The sequence below is a fragment of the Carassius gibelio genome, chromosome B22 (genome assembly GCF_023724105.1).
Source record: "Carassius gibelio isolate Cgi1373 ecotype wild population from Czech Republic chromosome B22, carGib1.2-hapl.c, whole genome shotgun sequence".
NCBI lineage: Eukaryota > Metazoa > Chordata > Actinopteri > Cypriniformes > Cyprinidae > Carassius > Carassius gibelio.
The window spans coordinates 38,361,331-38,375,640 of record NC_068417.1 but is presented as its reverse complement, the minus strand read 5'-3'; the positions used below and the strand labels follow the sequence as shown (position 1 = coordinate 38,375,640).

General features: G+C 36.4%; 1 protein-coding gene across 4 annotated transcripts; it reads left to right on the top strand.

Annotated features, from left to right (window-relative positions):
* The first annotated feature begins 1,740 nt into the window (after positions 1-1,740).
* On the top strand, positions 1,741-12,924 carry LOC127987421 (LIM/homeobox protein Lhx9). Of its 4 annotated transcripts, XM_052589738.1 has the most exons (6): positions 1,741-1,783; positions 4,353-4,563; positions 5,488-5,690; positions 6,418-6,773; positions 9,702-9,904; positions 10,315-11,810. In XM_052589738.1, the coding sequence occupies exons 2-6, from the start codon at positions 4,390-4,392 to the stop codon at positions 10,564-10,566; spliced, it is 1,188 nt and encodes a 395-aa protein (XP_052445698.1). In that variant the 5' UTR covers positions 1,741-1,783; positions 4,353-4,389; the 3' UTR covers positions 10,567-11,810. The 4 variants fall into 4 exon arrangements, with proteins under 4 accessions (XP_052445698.1, XP_052445700.1, XP_052445699.1 ...); XM_052589740.1 differs by lacking the exon at positions 1,741-1,783 and having other exon boundaries at positions 4,068-4,563; XM_052589739.1 differs by lacking the exon at positions 1,741-1,783 and having other exon boundaries at positions 4,069-4,563; positions 6,421-6,773.
* Positions 12,925-14,310: the final 1,386 nt, after the last annotated feature.

Here is a 14,310-nt window from a genome sequence, read left to right as displayed (position 1 = left end):
AAATTTGTTAATGTTACAGCAGTTTTTCATTTTTAGGTCTATTCGTGTACTGAAGTCTCCTCCCCTTTGACTTGCCTGGCATGAAAGGTTGCTCGCAAACCGAAGATGGCTTTCTTCTTACACCAATAGCTTATTTAAAGATATCAACACGCTTAACATTCTTCAGTCAGCTATGTTTCTGAATCTTTGGACTCCGATTTGCAATATTTAGGATGTTATTGCACTGTATGCTATGGCTTTGTGTGTTTCAAAGTATCGGAGAACAGATTTTTGATCTTTTTGTGTTGGACAATTCACACTTTTTAAAGTTTAAATATGTTTCCCCAAAACAGAGCAAACAATTCCCTATAAAAGCTTGTACTAACTCGACAAAATAAAGAACAAGCACAGAGGGCCTTGAGCACATAGGGTTTAGGTGTAAACCTTAGGTACTTTTGCCTTTTACTATAGATTTTCTAGAGTCAGCAACCCAACAATTAGGTAAATTCTTTTAGTTTTTTTCCTTCTTCTTTTCAGCTGTTAAATTAACTTACTCTGAACTATTGCCACGAAGCTGTGCATTATATTACATTGGAGATGTTGTCTATCTTTGGTTAAACTAGGATGCACTTCCAGTTATACCGTGTGCATTTTAAAATACATTGGCAGTTTAATTCCAATTAGTTATTTTATAAATGTTTCCTGTTTGCTCTGTGTATTGTGGAGACTAGTAACACATTGTTTCAGTCTGTAACAGGTTTTTTTTTTTTTTTTTTTTTTTTTTTTTTTGTGCTGTGTGTCTCAAAATTTGATATAATATTCCCATATTGGTCTTATACAATTTAAAGCTCTTTAGAAATATCCTACGTCTTAAACTTTGTAAATGAATGTCAAGTAGAAAGAACAGTTACAACCGACCTCACTACCAGATGGCCTGTAACACTAATTGAAAACATGAACATCACTTTTCAAATTTTGTGCATGAATTTATTGGGATTTGCTTGTTCAAAACCATTATTCGATCCGCAATTTAATGCTAAACATCGTAATTCAAACTGGTAAGTGTATAGGAAACATTTCAATGCAAAACACCAAACATATTATGAAGTGTTACAGCTCTCTCTGTCTATTTAGCCATGCTTTCTTTCTTTTCTTTCTTTTTTTTTTTTGACGAAAAGCTTGCATGGAACTTGCATATCCGAATTAATGGAGAACCTGCTGATTCAGATGATATCAGTTCTGTCATTTCAAATTCATTAGCATGATCACAAATCTCATTATAAGCCAGACGTGAAATTATACTTTCTCGACTCAAAAGTGTGTAAAAAATATAAAAGAATTACAGGACAAAAAAAAAAAAAAAACGTCTTACAACTTCTACTGTCACTTCAGAGGTTGGTGATCATGTATGATGATGATTTCACCCCTGTGGCTCATTTCTAATTGGTTAAACTCATGCTGTTACAACTCTATCTATCCATCCATCCATCTAACTATAGAAATAGCCTCATACGAGACGCCTCAAGGTAAGAAAACTGCGTAATGTAGGTTAGTGATTTAACATTTAAATAAATTCTGAATCTATATCCGCTTCTAACAACTCTCGAAATGGGCCTTGTGCATTAGACAACTGATGTATATTCAGTGCTCGCGCTGGATTTGTCGTAATTGACACTCACGCGAGAAACAAGGAACAGCCCCCATCTGCTGGTAGGATCGCTCGTGTCTCACCCTCATCATCATCACCCCTCTCTCTCTCACCGCAGCACTGCTGAGGCTTCAGGACGGCGCTCCGCGGCTCACGGTAAAATACCGCTTTAATATTGCTTATGTAGCCTACATGAATATACTGCTTTATCATTGTGAACAACAAATTGAGTCGCTTTGCGGAGTTTCGAAAAGATTATTTATGCATAATTGGCGAGGAGAGACCATCAGTTTGCACATAGGCTATATAGAGCAGGTGAGACAGGTAAAAGTTATTGCAGGCGAGAAATGCAATGTAGATTGAAAATCGAATGAATCGTTAATGTGCAGCTATTCTGAAGCCTGATCCGGTGTGAAGAATATTTAGATGTGTCGCTGTTCATTTCAAATTGGCATCTCGAATTGTGAGAATCTAAATAGCCTATTACAGTAGGGTATTTATTAAAATGGTTTTCGTTTGGTACAGACAAATTTGATGATATTTGGAGTAGAGAGCAAATAATTCCTTAAAATAAAAATAAAAAACGCAGGACAACCTGATTCGTTTTTGCTTGTAATAAAATTATACAATTAGCTCGCGTAGAGCTGTGGAACTTAATACTAAAGTAAAATAATTACCTTTATTGGTTCTTAATATAACAAGTTAAATTAAAATAAATAAATTGAATATAATCATATTTGTTTTGTATAAGCAAATCAATCGTTTGCAGTCGCAGGGCATTAAACGAACTGTAATCTGTATTTTTTACAGCCTATGAAAAAAGTAGCAGCTAGCTATATTGCGTTTTGTAATCAACACATTTTTATAAGATTTAATTTGAATCAAATGAAGACGTTATATAATATATATCATAAAGTTCATCTGGTGACTTACAGACATAAAGAAATAAATATATTCCGTCGATTTTACTAAATGAACCGCACGGTTTGTGTGAACTGTATCGTGAGGCTATATTTCAAGATTAGGATGAATTTATCAACTTTGTCTAATAGGTGAAATCATTTATGAGAATGATTTGAGAGGAAGACTTTGAAAAGACGAGTATACCCTATATTCCGAAGCTAATTAAAACAATGAACTATTTGGAGAGATCATAAAAATAAAATGACACGAGGAAGCGGCTGTTTGTCTGAACAACTTAAGACGACTTTTCCCGTAAATGATAGGATAACATTTTAAAAAAGATACAATGCTCACACTAATTTAGGCCTGTATAGATTAACGCATTGTGTGAGAATTTTAAAAGGCGACGCTTGAGCATTAATTCATAAACTAAATGAACGAAACGAGTGTTACGCTTTAAAAGCTTCGTGTAGCCTAAATAAAGAGATGCATAAATATCGCCTACATAATCCATGCTGCCTTTGATATCATTAGCTACTATCACGACTAATTGGATTTAGGTTGCTACCAAGGAGGTAATTGTTATCATTTTCAAATACAATTCTAGACCATTCCTCGTATGTATCGGTACAGAAAAGAAACTGTGGCAATGAGATTCATTTGACGTTTGACATCTGAAAATCAAAGAATGTAAACAACTGCGTATTCCTCCCCCCAACAGCATCGCTCCCCCTTCCCTCGCTCCCTCCTTTCTCTCTCTTTCTCCCAAAAAACACAGAAGAGAAAGAGACCAGAACACACACACACCTTGATAAAGCAGTCTGACATCTTTTTAAATTATGCCACCACTTTTCATTTAGTCCAATTTCATTATACATGTGTCATACATTGTACTCAAACTGTTGTTTTATAATTTTACAATTCAAGCATAAAATAGCTACCTTTATGCATTGAAGATTCAACGTGCAATGCAAATTTAATTTATATATATATATATATATATATATATATATATATATATATATATATATATATATATATCAAATGCAAGTAAATATAGGCTATAAGCGTAAACATTAACAACACAACACAAAATTTTGTATTTTGAGTTTAATTATAAATGTCACAAACAGGCTTTGAGGAGCACATTGTGGCTGTAATTTGCGATAATAAACTAAACCAAACCAAACCAACGCAGCGATACAATTTTCCAGAGTTCAGTGATTCAACACTTAATTAACACACTTTTGAACCGTTCAGTTACATGCATTAGTAGAGGCATAAGCTTAAAACTACAAGAAAAAAAAAGGAAAAGAAAAGAGAGCCTCACAAAAAGTGTCAAACTGGCAAACCACCAGCTAAAAAGAAGTAAAAGGTCTATACCAAGTGCTTTCCAAGCTCGTGTTGCCCATCACCATCGGTTTGAGGAGAGAGTGACAGGTCTTTGTTGGTGAATAGAAATCAGTGGCATTGGAGAGAGGGAGGACTCCTCCTACCCAATTACTCAAGCTGGGCAGGCGTTTGCTCTCTTCACAAATAGGACACAGGATCTTTAACACACACAGTCCCAAACCTGACTTTCGAGCACTCGGATCCTCAGTAGGAGATTGGGACTATCTGAAAATCTACATTTAAAAAATCCTCCAGACTTCCTTAAGGCTTTGCCTTGTATCGTCCGGACTATACTTTTTTTCTTCTTCTCCTGCTCAACAAGACGTTGGAGAAGTGGACTGGTTCTGCTGTCTGTTCCTGCGCCGTCCATCAAATCCCACAGGCTTTATTTCTAAAATATTGATTGCATTGTATGAATTTGTTGGTGTAGATCCATTCGGATGTTTTAAGGATCCGGAAAGCTGTATATGGAAATTGTGGGGTGCAAGGCGAAAGAAAGCAGTTGCACATTGCGTCCAGCAGCCATGCTTTTCCACGGCATCTCTGGGGATCATATTCAAGGGATCATGGAGGAGATGGAGAGGAGATCTAAATCGGAGTCTCGTCTGGCTAAAACCGTTCAGATGAACGGACGAGAAACGGTAAGATTTCTGTTTTAAGGTGTACTTTCCGTTGGAGCAAATCTCAGCACCACAAAACTCTAGTCGCACAGTTTGTAACCTACTTAAAAAACACAGCGAGGATCATTAGTTTTTAACTTTCGATCCTCGTTTTGAAATATTAGCAGGCCTCTGTCATATTCAGACAGATTTCAAAAGTGGGCTAAATCATCTGGTGAGGCTATAGTTATAAAGTAATATGTATTGAATTAAAATGTAGAGGGAGGAACACATGAAAAAAACGTTTGTATGCCAACATACCATTTAGACCTATTTTTATTTTTTTGCAGATATTACTATTTTATTTGAGCCGTTTTTACAACACAACAGGATAATTATTAGGCTATATAAAACTACTAAAAGGAAATAGCATCTGTATACTTTAGGCATGCGTATAATTATGCATTTTACTATGCATATTACTATTAAACTGAAGAAGTAATAATAATAATAGTAATAGTTGCAAGTATTGTTATTATATTTGCATGCATTTAATGTGTAAATGTACATTTTAAAATAGTAGAGGCTACACTATTATATTGCTGTTTTTATTATTACTGTTATAACATTTGCATAATTCTAATTTGTTAATAAGTTTATTTTTTTTATAATAGACCACAAAGCTATAGCCTACTGTTATATAAATCTTAGGAAAACCAAGACAAACGCTTTATAATTTGTATAACCATCCATTATAGCTCATTTTGGCTTGATTAATAAGTTGCTATTCACTTCGCACTCTGATTTACATTTAATAGCCTATTTTCATTTTTAGATCAACATTTCATTTTTAGGCGGTGTTTATATTTAGCTTTAATTATATCTATTGCAACTCAATTGCTGAGCGCATAAACGTTCACTCACTCCATTTCTTTATTTTCTTTATTATTGTTATTTTGTTCGAAGACGATGCCCTCCACGAGCCCGGAGAAGCCTGCGCTGTGCGCCGGCTGCGGGGGGAAGATCTCCGACAGATACTACTTACTCGCCGTGGATAAACAGTGGCATTTAAGATGTCTCAAGTGTTGTGAATGTAAACTGGCCCTTGAATCTGAGCTGACGTGTTTCGCGAAAGATGGCAGCATTTACTGCAAAGAGGATTACTACAGGTAAGCTTTCACTTAAATCTGCATTAGGCCTTTTTACTAGGCCCTGCATTGTAAAAAAAAAAAAAAAAAGTGAGGCAATTTCGACCTGATTTAACTCATATAATTTAGTCGTGTTGGTATAAATTTGTGTATGTATGTTGGCTCAGTGATGTTAAAAAATATTTGTAATTTGAATAAAACCATTTAAATTAGATTTTCCGTTTGGTTTGTAACTTCTTAAACACACAAAACGAACTGGCGACATCAGGGGCACTGACCCATGCAGTGATCTTTAGTGATTAAGTGACACGATTAAATTAATCGAATAAATCGAATTAATTCATGCTGAATGAACGTCTAAAACGCGTTTTTGTTTCTAAGTTGAGATCTTAGCCGTTTGTTTTTACTGCCACCTTTAAGTTACGCTAGCAATTGTTTAATTTAGTCGAATCCGAAATGTTTCTGTTCTGGCTTCACTAGGCTATAAACACGTTCAACTTTGTTTATAAAGTAAAAAAAAGAAAAGAAAAAAAACTTAGCTATCTTAATTTTTAACAGATATTTCGAAAATAATTAGCCTAGCTATTTTAAGAATAGCCTATCTTCACTGATCTGAATATTTATTTCTATATGCACATGCTCGTGCACGCCATTCTGGTCATGTTCAGCGATGTTTGTAAATGGCCTAATTAAAGTGCTCACCCATCTAAGTGATTAGTTTGATTATAAATGACTTGTGCTGTTCCAGAAGGTTCTCCGTGCAGAGATGTGCCCGCTGCCACCTCGGCATCTCCGCGTCGGAGATGGTGATGCGCGCCAGGGACTCCGTGTACCATCTGAGCTGCTTCACCTGCACCACATGCAACAAAACACTGACCACGGGTGACCATTTCGGCATGAAAGACAACTTGGTTTACTGCCGGGTTCACTTTGAGACCCTTATTCAGGGAGAGTATCACCCTCAATTAAACTACGCTGAATTAGCGGCCAAAGGCGGAGGGCTCGCGCTGCCTTACTTCAACGGCACGGGCACGGTGCAGAAAGGAAGACCGCGGAAGAGGAAGAGTCCGGCGATGGGGATCGATATCGGCTCTTACAACTCAGGTGAGATGTGCATCAAGAGCTGCTCAAATGGACGCCTAAAATGACTTTTGGTTACACTTGATATCTTTTTGATACCAGTTTTCATGTTTTAGGCAATAGTTATAATTAGGCTTTCGAGGGGGAAATTGACAAATGCGTTTAATTTAATTGCCGTTTATACATCATCATCCGACAACCAAATGCAAAAATCAGTAACACTTATCACAAGAATCTTTAAAGGCTAGGCTAAATAATACCAATGCAATTTATTTCTCAAATGGTATTTCTCAAATGCATTTCGAATGATTTTATATATTGCTGTTTGAAGTGCACCAAAGAGGTTTTCGTAGCGATCCGTTAGAACCAGTTTTGGTTCCTCAAAGAACCTCTCAGCAAACCGTTCTTAAAAGAACCATTTTTATTAGTGTGAATAATATTTTACTAACCTGAAGAAACTTGCTCCACTATAAAGAACCTTAAGGTTCCTTGATGTTTGAATGTTCTTCATGGAACCGTCAATGCTAATAAAGAACAGTTATTTGTAATAGATAAAGTGGTACACTTTCAGGGAAAGTGGGACACTTTTAAAACTTGCCCTGCGGGATTATAATCATCCCTCATCATACTGTTAGGAGCTAAATTGGCATAAACCATGTCATACAAGGAGAAGAGCTTGTGACTGTAATAGGCTTTATAATGGTGTAGATGAGAATGCATTGCTCTGATGTAGCTGTTGGTTGTTTCATGGTTTTAAGTTGGTCCAAACTGGTCTAGTTAATGAAACAGATGGATTATCAGGTGCTAGAGCCTTAGTAAAGCTTGTTGATCATCTTGGGCTAGTAACAAACCAGCTATGGTGTTCTAATAGATATATTAACTAGGCTATAATAACTAGGCTACATTTAAATTCATCGGCCCTCTTGGGAAAAGCAGTGTTTTTAGTGTGTTCAGATGCCTATAGTCAGGCAACAAATGACATTAAATTTGGTTTTATTGTATTTAGCCTACATTTAGGATGCTTATAACATCGAAACTGCTAAGAATAGCGAGTAGCCAAAATCTGCGCTCTATCGCGAATTTAACAAACACGTCATAAATCTGCTAGTTTATTCCATCTTGTAAGTAGGCTACTGTAGATTATAAAATAGCCCTAGTATAAAATATCACATCATTATAGGCTACTAAAATAATGGTTTTCGTGTGATATAGGACATTATAAACTAAGCTAAATGATAATCTTAATTTTTTTTTGCCATGGTTTGTTTGATAGGCTATTCATTTTGTGTTGGGATTTTACTTCGTCGACAGTGAAACATCGCGCATGTTTTGTTGACGATTGGATCTGATTAATTATAGGCCTCGCTCATTAGTGCGTCATCAAACATCTAATTTGAAATTCTCAAAGGAGTGAACCCGTGACCCAGCCCCACGTGCAGTGTAGATCCCTCGTCTACAGGCCTGTATCTGTCCTCATATTACCAGCCATTATTTCACATTCCTCGCTCTTTTCTTTCTTTCTTTTCTCTACTTTTTGAATTCATACGTACGTCATAATGCCTTCCCGCTGCGCCTGTTTTGTTTTGGCTGTAACAATTACTGTCTGCTTGGAAAAATGTGGCTTTGTGTGCCAAGCTTCTGCCGTTCTTCATGAATGGAGAGAAATAAGGGTAATCTGCCTGTTAATTGTTCTCCGTTAATTGAATGTGAAGTCGGAATCTCTGGCTCTCGACCAGCTCCGATCCTGTCCCTTCAAGGTCACTGCTGTTCTCAGGACACGAGCGCGCGCACGTTACGTTTACGCACATCAGTCCGACTTTAAACCCTTTCGCTTTTTTAAATTTTTTATCCTGAAACTAACGTGTCGTGAAGGATGTTATATTTTATCATGACCTAAGCTGTAGTTTGTTTTACTCAATTAAAATATTGTCAGTTTTAATTATTTACTTTTTGTAGTTTTCTGTATTTTTAGTACCCCATGTGAGCATTTTTATTTGTATATACTCATATTTTGGGGTATAAAGTTATTATTTCGGGTTTTTTCTGTCTTTTGTCTTCTCTTTTCTTCACTTTAGTTTTCCAGCTTTTTTTACAGTGTGAGCTCAGAATTATTTAGGCTACTTCCAATATATAGTTATTAGGTTTTAGACCGTTTTTTGTTTTGCATTTCAAAATGATCTATAATTTTACATAGCACCATATATTTTTATATTCGTTAAAAAATAAAATAAAATCGACATTAGACTTGTTGCATAGATATTTGTAGATAGAGACCTCTGGTGGTACAAAATAAAAAAAGAGGTAAACGCGTGAGAACATTTTGTTCTCCTCTCATATTAATTATTGCTTTGCATTTTTTGTTGATTTTCACTGCTGTAAATATTAAAGTAAACGGTGAAATAAAAAGAGCATTGATCGCATCTATTACCAAATTATTCAAATGAAGCAGCGATTTAAAATGTAGAACACACAATTTTAATTTGAATACAACCATTTTAGCTGTTTTTTTTTCTTTACTCACCCTCCTTTTTTTCTCTTTTTTCTTTGCAGGTAGTTTACTGATATTAAGGTTTATACATTTAAACAAGATAAAAAGGAGACAAATCTCAGATGAATATGAAATAAACAACAAAAAAATTACTTGTCAAGCATGTATTAAAGCAGTTGTTTTGAATTGAATTACTATATATAAATGTATTTTGCGGGTGATTTGCCAATTTATTTATATTCATTTAATTTAGTCTGGTATCATGTCATTTTTCTATCATTAACATGAAGTCAAATATGACTAAAATCAAGTGATCCTTTATTTATTGCAGTTTATTGTTATTATTATAGCTTATTACAGTACTGTATTTGAATCACCAATGTAGATCCAGGTCAAAAATCACCCTGAACTTCATAAACTCCTAATTCCCATTGCTTTATTTTTTGCCCTGTTCCGGCACTCAGGTTGTAACGAGAACGACGCAGACCATTTGGATCGGGATCAGCAACCCTACGCTCCATCCCAGAAGACCAAGCGCATGCGTACGTCATTCAAACACCATCAGCTTCGCACCATGAAGTCCTACTTCGCCATAAACCACAACCCCGATGCCAAGGACTTAAAACAGCTCGCCCAAAAGACAGGACTGACCAAAAGAGTTCTTCAGGTAAGCGTCACCACACAGTAGACTCCATTCCACATCCACACCAACACCTTCTCATCACCTTGCTTTCCGTTTCAATCCATCCATCTTTTTTTTGTGTTGTTGGGTATTGTCATGTAGTTACACAAATTTTACTAAATAGAGGGGCAGTAATTCAAGGGGCAATACTTGTGCACCAAAACAATAAATACAATAAAAAATCCATTGGGGACGCTTGAAAAGTTAATTTGGAACATGGTCCATGTTTTCCAGTAGAATCCCCAGTAAAAGTTGAGGCTTTCGATTCACTTTGGCATTGTTTAGTAGTGATTAAGTTTGTGATGTTAAATGCTATGACTCACAAGTAGGCAAAAATATGACAATAATTCGAAGCAAAGCACAAAGAGAGTAAAGACACTGGGATTGGTTTGCAGGTTTGGTTCCAAAACGCACGGGCCAAATTCAGAAGGAACGTTTTGCGGCAGGAGAATGGTGTTGATAAGGCTGACGGCACGTCACTTCCGCCGCCCTCGTCCGACAGCGGTCCTCTGACCCCACCCAGCACGGCCACCACACTAACAGACCTGACCAATCCCTCAATCACCGTAGTAACATCAGTGACCTCTAGTTTGGACAGCCACGAATCCGGGAGCCCCCCACAAACTACCTTGACAAACCTTTTCTAACACGGATTTGCATTTTGAATGATTTTTTTTTTTGTCTTTACCCCCCTTTATTTTCAGATTCTATTTTTATTTTCCACAACAACAAAAAAAACCCTTCGGCGACCACAGAAAGACCTTTGGAAATGTACGACGAGACCTACAATGTGTAGCATTTGCAACCGCGTGGCAGCTGAGTTTGTAGTACTTGTAGTTACTTTGTTTTTGTGATCCCTTGCGATTCCAACCCGCCACGTTTATTCAAACAAAGTGCGTCAGCATACAGCACATGCTATTTTTACTGCGTATTTTGGTAGTGAAGTCGAAATATATTAATGGCATTTCAGAGCAACAAAAAAACTCTTATAGTATGTCCTAAAATGGCAAGTGGACCTCAATTTAGGTTGGTTTTGTCACTGACTCTGGACTCTAAAGACAATTTAAAAGTTAAATTTGCCACGATGTGGTGCGAATCTGGCCTGGATCGTTCGTTGGGCCTCAACTACAGAACCGTTCTGGATGAAGATATCCAACGCTCAGTGACAATATGGTGCCCAGTAGGAAGCGTTATGAGCGATTTGTGAATGCTAAGCAGGAAGCTAATTAGGAGCGACACACATCACCCAGTTTTGTTCCGTTTCCCCCCTGTTTTGCCACCGAACAGACCAAAAAAAAAAAAGAGAGAGAGAAGAAAACCCATTTACGGCTCGGTTGGAGATCGGTCTGGGCTCCTCGCTAGAGTGAAACATTTCCTCGTGTGATGACAAATTTGTTCTGTTGTAGAACAAAGTGGTACACTAGATCTACTTCATGAAGTAGATGCTTAACTCAGTTCTACTATGTGCCTTATGCGACTTGGACGAGAGTTTGTGAAATTCAGGAGATACATGTTTGTTTGTTAAATGATTTCCATCCTTGGAACGCCTCACTAGTTTTGTACTGTTCTGTTTTTCATCTGATTTTTATTTTTTATTTTTTTTTGCTGAAGATCTTTTTAATGGTGTATTCTGTTACAAGCGGGCGGCGATGTCATAGAAGGCAGTTGTGCACTCTTTCAGAACTAGTTGGTAAATCCGAGAATCATATATATTGATCTTCGTGTTAATAGTACAGTACGTGTTCTATCAAGATTGTCCATGTTTCCTTGTTTCTTGACAAAAAAAAAAAAAAAAAAGATGGTGTATAGAAACTATTTCCCCTTAAATATTTATGGACCAAACAGTTGTTATATCTTATTAAATTTGTGTGAATAAAACTACTTTGCTTTACCAGCGTTTTATTTTTCATTACACAAACCATTTTTTTGTGTTGCTTTCAGATTTAAACCTCTGCTCACACCAAAAAAAACAACACGACATGACAGATCGAACCTTGTCTTGCTTTCATTCTGACATCAATTTCAGACTTGATTCTGTTTCTGTTGTTAAAGTAATGCCCCATGGATTTGAACCAAAGCCCTGTAGTCAAGACAAATAAAAATGCTTTTTAATGCATGAACATGGCTACTTTATACAGAAATAGCAAGCACAGGAATGCTAGAACAACTAGTAAACATAAACCTCTCAAAGCAAGGTTGCTCTGTAGTTTAATATATTGTTACTTTATGATTTTTTTTCAGGGAGAACAAATCTTGGGGCATTACAGCCAAACTTCACGACGTTTGAAAATTCCCTAAAGTATTAAAAGAAGCTTTGATCGGAATTCTTCACCATTGAAGACAAAGACAGTATTAGGATCAGATTTTAGTGATTTAAAAAAAAACAAAGAAAAAAATCTTCCAAAAAATGTATTCCAAAATGTCTTTCTCTTGTCCTTCCAAACAAATGGTTGTCCTGAATGTTTAAAAACCATCTTTGTAAGAGAATCCACACCAGACACCGAGGCAGAAGGCAAAGAAAAATAAACTGTACAGTATTGTAGATACAAAACAGAGCAACCTTGCTCCAAGAGGCGACTGCAGGAGACGGGATCTACACACGCATGCATGTCTACACACACACACACACACACACACACACACACACACACACACACACACACACACTACCTTGTAATTCTGCTTGCTGTAAAACATTCCTGTGCAACAAATGTCACTTATCATGAACACACAGCCTTCCTAAAACTTGGCAGCAAAATGTCCGACCAAGAGAAGCTGGAAAGGAACACCATATGGCTGTATTTAAAATGAAAACAAGTATTAAAAAAAAAAAAAAAAAACATGCATGCATTTCAAGCTGGCCATTTCAGATGGATGTTATTTTATATAGATGTTTTATCTGTTGTCTGTTGTATTCTATAAACTTTAACGGAACTTTCCTTGTGAATCCAAAATCTTAAAAAAAAATAATAATTAAAAAAGCATGCTTGATTTAACAATAAAAACTGGTTATCTTAACAAATATATATATATATATATATTTTGGGTTTCCCTGTTTTCCTAGAAACACATTTTTGCATTGTGGTTAAAAAAAGGAGGGAAATATTCCCTCATTTTTTCATTTTAAGGTTGATGTAGTGGTGCATGTTTTAAAATACTATGAAAATGTTTTTCGTACTGTATCCAAAAAGAAAGCTTTAAAACAAAGCTTGGGTGGGGGCATTGGGCCGCATGGGGGCCTAGTAAACAGTAAAGTGTTGAATTCCTGCTATGCCAGACATATGTCAATGAAGCTTCCAGCTCCATCCATGCTGGACGACCACAAAAACGTCATTCCTGTCAGTCTGCGGACAATTTTTGTGCTTCCTTCATAAAACCGTTTAGTCAGGCAAGATAAAATGTGCTTCATGTGGAAACATCTAAGTCATGTAATGTGACTCAATCAACCTAGTTGCACTAGGTCACACCAACAGAAGGCACATTTCAGATTTTATAAGCTTTTGATGGTTATGACGCAGAATAGTCGGTTAAAAAATATCAAATTCCTCACGTTTACACAGTACGTCACATTCAGTAGCCGCTTGTCCTTTGGGCTAAGTCAGCAAACAAGGGGCTCTTAACACCGTGGCCGCAGGGAATTCTTTGGAAAACAAGGGACCTTGAGAGTTCAGAAAGAGGCGCTGATGAGTCACGCTGGAGGATTTGTTTCACACTTGAAGGAGTGGACGGTCACCATAACCAAAAGCAAACAGGAAGATGGACGTTGTCCTCCTCTGCGAACTGCAATAATAAGGAAATGACACACACATACACGAGGAGCCAAACTGCATGAGGAGATCAAGAAGGTTTGTGATTATGACGTTTGCATGAGCAAGCTCGATTACTGGTTTGATGTTGTAAAAAATGTTTTTTTTTTTTTTTTACATACACTATTTATTACCAAAAAAAAAAAACGACCATATACTATTAAATATACATGTCACCCAAAAATGAAAGTTCTGTCTTCATTTAATCACCCTCGTGCTGTGTCTAATCTGTATAACTTCCTATCTTCTGTGGATTACATTTATGCTCACAGATGTACAAAAACTGCGGACATCAAGCCAGACAATATAAAACAAAATCTCAATAGTCTGTCTTGGATGGCAATGAGATGCAATTGAGAGCACTTGTTTCTCAAACATCATTTAAAACATGATAAAGTCTCAGACTGAGCAAAGATTTTTCAAAATCTGCAATTAAAAGTAATATTTATCAAATTCTTCCATGAATGCACACTAAAGATATGCTAATGTGATTCTATCCCTTGTTCAGAAGTAGTAAACTAATAGAAATAATATAATTTAAGAATATACTCAAGTGTGAACTGAAAATAAAATTTTCCGATACAT

Coding starts and splice junctions, on each gene's coding strand:
- LOC127987421 (XM_052589738.1), top strand. CDS start 4,390: ATGGAAATTGTGGGGTGCAAGGCGAAAGAAAGCAGTTGCACATTGCGT. Junction 4,564..5,487: donor AGATGAACGGACGAGAAACG/GTAAGATTTCTG, acceptor TTTTGTTCGAAG/ACGATGCCCTCCACGAGCCC. Junction 9,905..10,314: donor TGACCAAAAGAGTTCTTCAG/GTAAGCGTCACC, acceptor ATTGGTTTGCAG/GTTTGGTTCCAAAACGCACG.